This window comes from Stylophora pistillata, chromosome 11, assembly GCF_964205215.1.
Source record: "Stylophora pistillata chromosome 11, jaStyPist1.2, whole genome shotgun sequence".
In the NCBI taxonomy this organism is placed as follows: domain Eukaryota; kingdom Metazoa; phylum Cnidaria; class Anthozoa; order Scleractinia; family Pocilloporidae; genus Stylophora; species Stylophora pistillata.
This window is the reverse complement of record NC_142529.1, coordinates 7,542,244-7,545,878: the sequence shown is the minus strand read 5'-3', so window position 1 is coordinate 7,545,878 and position 3,635 is coordinate 7,542,244. Positions and strand designations below refer to the sequence as shown.

At 40.7% G+C, this 3,635-nt stretch overlaps 1 protein-coding gene across 1 annotated transcript; it reads right to left on the bottom strand.

Annotated features, from left to right (window-relative positions):
* Positions 1 to 351: 351 nt before the first annotated feature.
* On the bottom strand, positions 352 to 3,398 carry LOC111335328 (carboxypeptidase D). Its single transcript, XM_022941211.2, has 2 exons — positions 2,142 to 3,398; positions 352 to 1,669 (listed from the first exon to the last, which is right to left on the bottom strand). The coding sequence occupies exons 1-2, from the start codon at positions 3,318 to 3,320 to the stop codon at positions 1,220 to 1,222; spliced, it is 1,629 nt and encodes a 542-aa protein (XP_022796946.1). The 5' UTR covers positions 3,321 to 3,398; the 3' UTR covers positions 352 to 1,219.
* Between the last annotated feature and the right edge of the window lie 237 nt (positions 3,399 to 3,635).

Below are 3,635 nucleotides of genomic sequence, written 5' to 3'. Positions count from 1 at the left end.
ATGCAAATTGTGATTTTGTGATAAGAACTCTATTTATTTTACTTCCATGGTTTGTGAACAAGTGACAATACAGTTCATACAAAACCTGCAGGGTGCCTAACTTAATATCTGTGTTTGTACATTTCTGTGTGTTTGAGCGCTTCAATCAATAAAAATCCTGCTTTTTTCTATTTGCATTGCACTACAGGATTTCAACGTAGTACCCTTTTCACACGGTTTTCAAAAGCTTTTAAAGAACTAAATGAACTGTAATAGAAGGCTCTTAGGAAAATCTATTAATTATTCCTCTTGGAAAGAAACGGCTTTCACAGACTCCAACTGTGCTAATGTAATCGGGTAATTACTGTGGGATAGAAGACAAAGTTACGTTTATTTTATCAAGTTATCACATCTTTATTTTGTTAAAGAAAAATTTGTGTTAAAGGAGGACGAAGTTCATGTTTTAAATGTCGACAGTTCCTCAATTATCTTCCTTAAAGTTAAGGGAAAATTTCATAAGCAGGAAAACTTCATTTTCAAAATACACTTCGATAAGTTTAAAATTTCTTATACAACTTCATAGCTAGCAAATTCTTCTTGACAAAAATTGTTGCCTATCAACTGCTTCACTCACAAGCATTTTACTTCAAATAAATCACTTTTTTTCGTACCCAAGTCTCAAATGGCGTGTAAACACTAGGAGGTAAGGGTAGAAAAGTATAACATGTCCATTGTAGAGGACGCCGGAAGTTGGGAACTTTCAACGGAAAGCTAGGACGGTAGGCTAAGACTAACCTGGTGCCTGTATCTGATGGTGACTGGAAAAAAAAAAAAAAGTGAGTGCGCAGAAACGAGGGTAAAGGCAGGATTAAAAACTCTGACTAGTGAGGTCGACTCCAGTTTCCGCAAGGTTTAAAATACAATTTCACGTTGAAATGGGAACCACATCATCGACGAATTTAGAGGGAGATACTGAATAATCGAATAATTATCACGTCTTTATGGATCGCACCCTGATATAGCTAAAAACCATTAACATAAGATGAATTATCTCTAAGGCAAAAAATCACGATAGGGAATGTCACATTTACGAAGAAAACTGTGCTTCAGAAGGATTCGAAGTATGATACATTAAGTTTTTCATGTCGCTATGTAAAATGTAAGAACAATGTTGGGTATAAAATTTTTAAAAGAAATTCCTTTTTAACAAAAAGTTATGCGGTTTTGTAAGAATCCAACTTCATTTAGGGCGAGGGAAGATTCGTGCACTTCGTCCAAAACTGCGCATGCCATCAAAGTCATCGGCACGCTCGTCATCAAGCCCCCTGCGCAAGCCCCCGCTCTGGCTCACACCATCTTCCTGTGTATGCCTGAATTCCCCACCGTGTGAAACTCGGTCTCGAGGCCAGGAGTCTTGTTGTAATTGATGCCTGGGTTCTCTCATTCTCATCCTGGTCAGAGTGAAGTTGAGTGTGGCGGGTTTATCAGGTAATACTGTACATGATTTGGTTTCCTGTTCAAATCCTTTGGCTGAAACTGTGATGTCATAAGAGCCTGGGACTAGTAATCTCCAAAAGTCGCCGTCATTTGCAGAGAACACGTCATGGCGGCGATTTGAGACAGCTATTCTAGCTTCGTCCACAGGTTTACCATCTTGATCTTTAACAAAGCCGTGCACACCAGAATGGACCTTATGACAAGCGAATACTTTATTAATCAACCGAGAAGTAACTCAACTTGACGTAAAATTTTTACTCTATAAATGAATCGATAAGGATATTTTGCCAACTGTACTCTTGACTGACAGGTGAACACAAATTTGACGTCCAAGCTGCGCATGTCCGAAATCCTAGGTCTAAGGACAAGTTAGAGTGGACTGTCCACGGTGACATTTAAGTCCCCCCTCCCTCTCCCCTCATTCTCCTTAAACCTCACCCCTGCTCCTTCAGTTTGCTTTGCCTTATCTCAGTTCCTTCATTATCTTTGACAGATGAAATCCTACTCGATAAATTCGCCGGTAGTCGGCATCTTCACAGTGATCTTTAAGCCACAGTTAAGCTTCCGCTTACAAAGAACAATTTATACTTACCCCCTGTCTCCAAAGCATGTTACAAGAAGCCTATTTTAAAATTATTATCTGTGAATCATCATTTTTGGTATACCTGCTCTATATAACTAAGGAGAGCCTCTTTGTTCTCCTGCCAGTATTCTGGTAGTTCACTTGCATTAGGAAACTTCTGACAACCGAGTTCAAGCGTTATATCAAAACAATTGGAATGCACATAATTGTAATCTTGCATTCCTCCCGATACACTGAACCACTTGGCACCATTCGTTATCCCGTCTATAAAATGCTCCCGCGGAATCTCTTTGCATTTCCAAGGTGCGTTTGCTAAATGCATTGTGGGATGTGCCTCTGAGTACGCACGCGCAATCTGTCTAAATACGTCATCATCGGGCGTGGCGCTGTACACGCTCTGTCCCGAGGGATTATCGTCATACGGGTAATTTGCCACGAGAGCTCCGCTGTGCAAACTGGCTGACAGCACAAAAGGAATAGAACTGATCCACTTCATGACTGCGCGGGTTTCCGGTTGGGGCGGTCCGTTGGTGCTCGGAAAAAATTGATCCGGAAAATTACGATTCAAGTCGATACCGTTGGCATTAGGTCGGCTTGATTTCCAAATGTCTTCGTCATCAGCCAATGTGGCAGCCAGTTCGTATCCGTCAGGATTCATACTCGGCATGATGTGGATTCTAGTCGTGTCTACGATGCTAGTGACTCTTTCGTTGACCCCGTAGTTTTTGCAAAGATACCTAATCAAATGAAGAAGCATCTCTCTTCCTATGGCTTCATCTCCGTGCATGTTAGCGACGTATTTAAATTCTGGTTCCCCAGGCTCGTGTTTCCCCGGGTTATTGGAGATTTCCATGACCCACAATTTGCGGTTCTGCACCGAGGTACCGATGTCATACAATCGAGCTATTTTGCTGTATTTTCTGGAATACTCCTTCAAAAGCCAGGTCATTTCTTCATAATTATGATGTCTAAAGCTCGAGTTTTTCTCAGATATTTCAGTTTTAGAGTCTTTCTCCAGGTCCTTGGCACCTTCCTGGCTGTGATCTTTAAGTTCTTCTTTAGCAATGGCGAGTTTATGTTTTATGTCCTTGATGGTTGCAAAGCTCCCTTTCTTTCCATTAATCGTGTTTGGTTCAGTTTCATGTTTGTTTTCCTTATCAGTTGATATTTTCTTGGCTCCTTTATCGGGTGGCTTTGCAGAAGAAGAAAGAATCGGGTTGTAAAGAATCAAGGACAGTACGAACAACTTCGCACGAAGCATGGCTGAAGTGCTCACAGAACTGTTCACGATTCGAAATGTCTGCTCTTTTGTGAAACGGTATTAATTTAGGGTTCTTATTGACATCACCGCAGGAGTGGTTAACCGCTCACCACACCTTACAAAGATTTAGTTATGATCTTTATATCTCTCATCGCATCACGGCTATAAACCATTTGTAAATGATCCGTACTCGCTTATGATTTTAACAGCTAACAGACAAGAGTACTCCTGTATAAATACACATTCGTAGTGTCAGAAAAATGCAAAACCGCGAAGTCCCAGTTTAAATTGAAACATATTTATCTTTTTGCAGAG

Coding starts and splice junctions, on each gene's coding strand:
- LOC111335328 (XM_022941211.2), bottom strand. CDS start 3,320: ATGCTTCGTGCGAAGTTGTTCGTACTGTCCTTGATTCTTTACAACCCG. Junction 1,670..2,141: donor TCCTTAGTTATATAGAGCAG/GTATACCAAAAA, acceptor GCTTGTCATAAG/GTCCATTCTGGTGTGCACGG.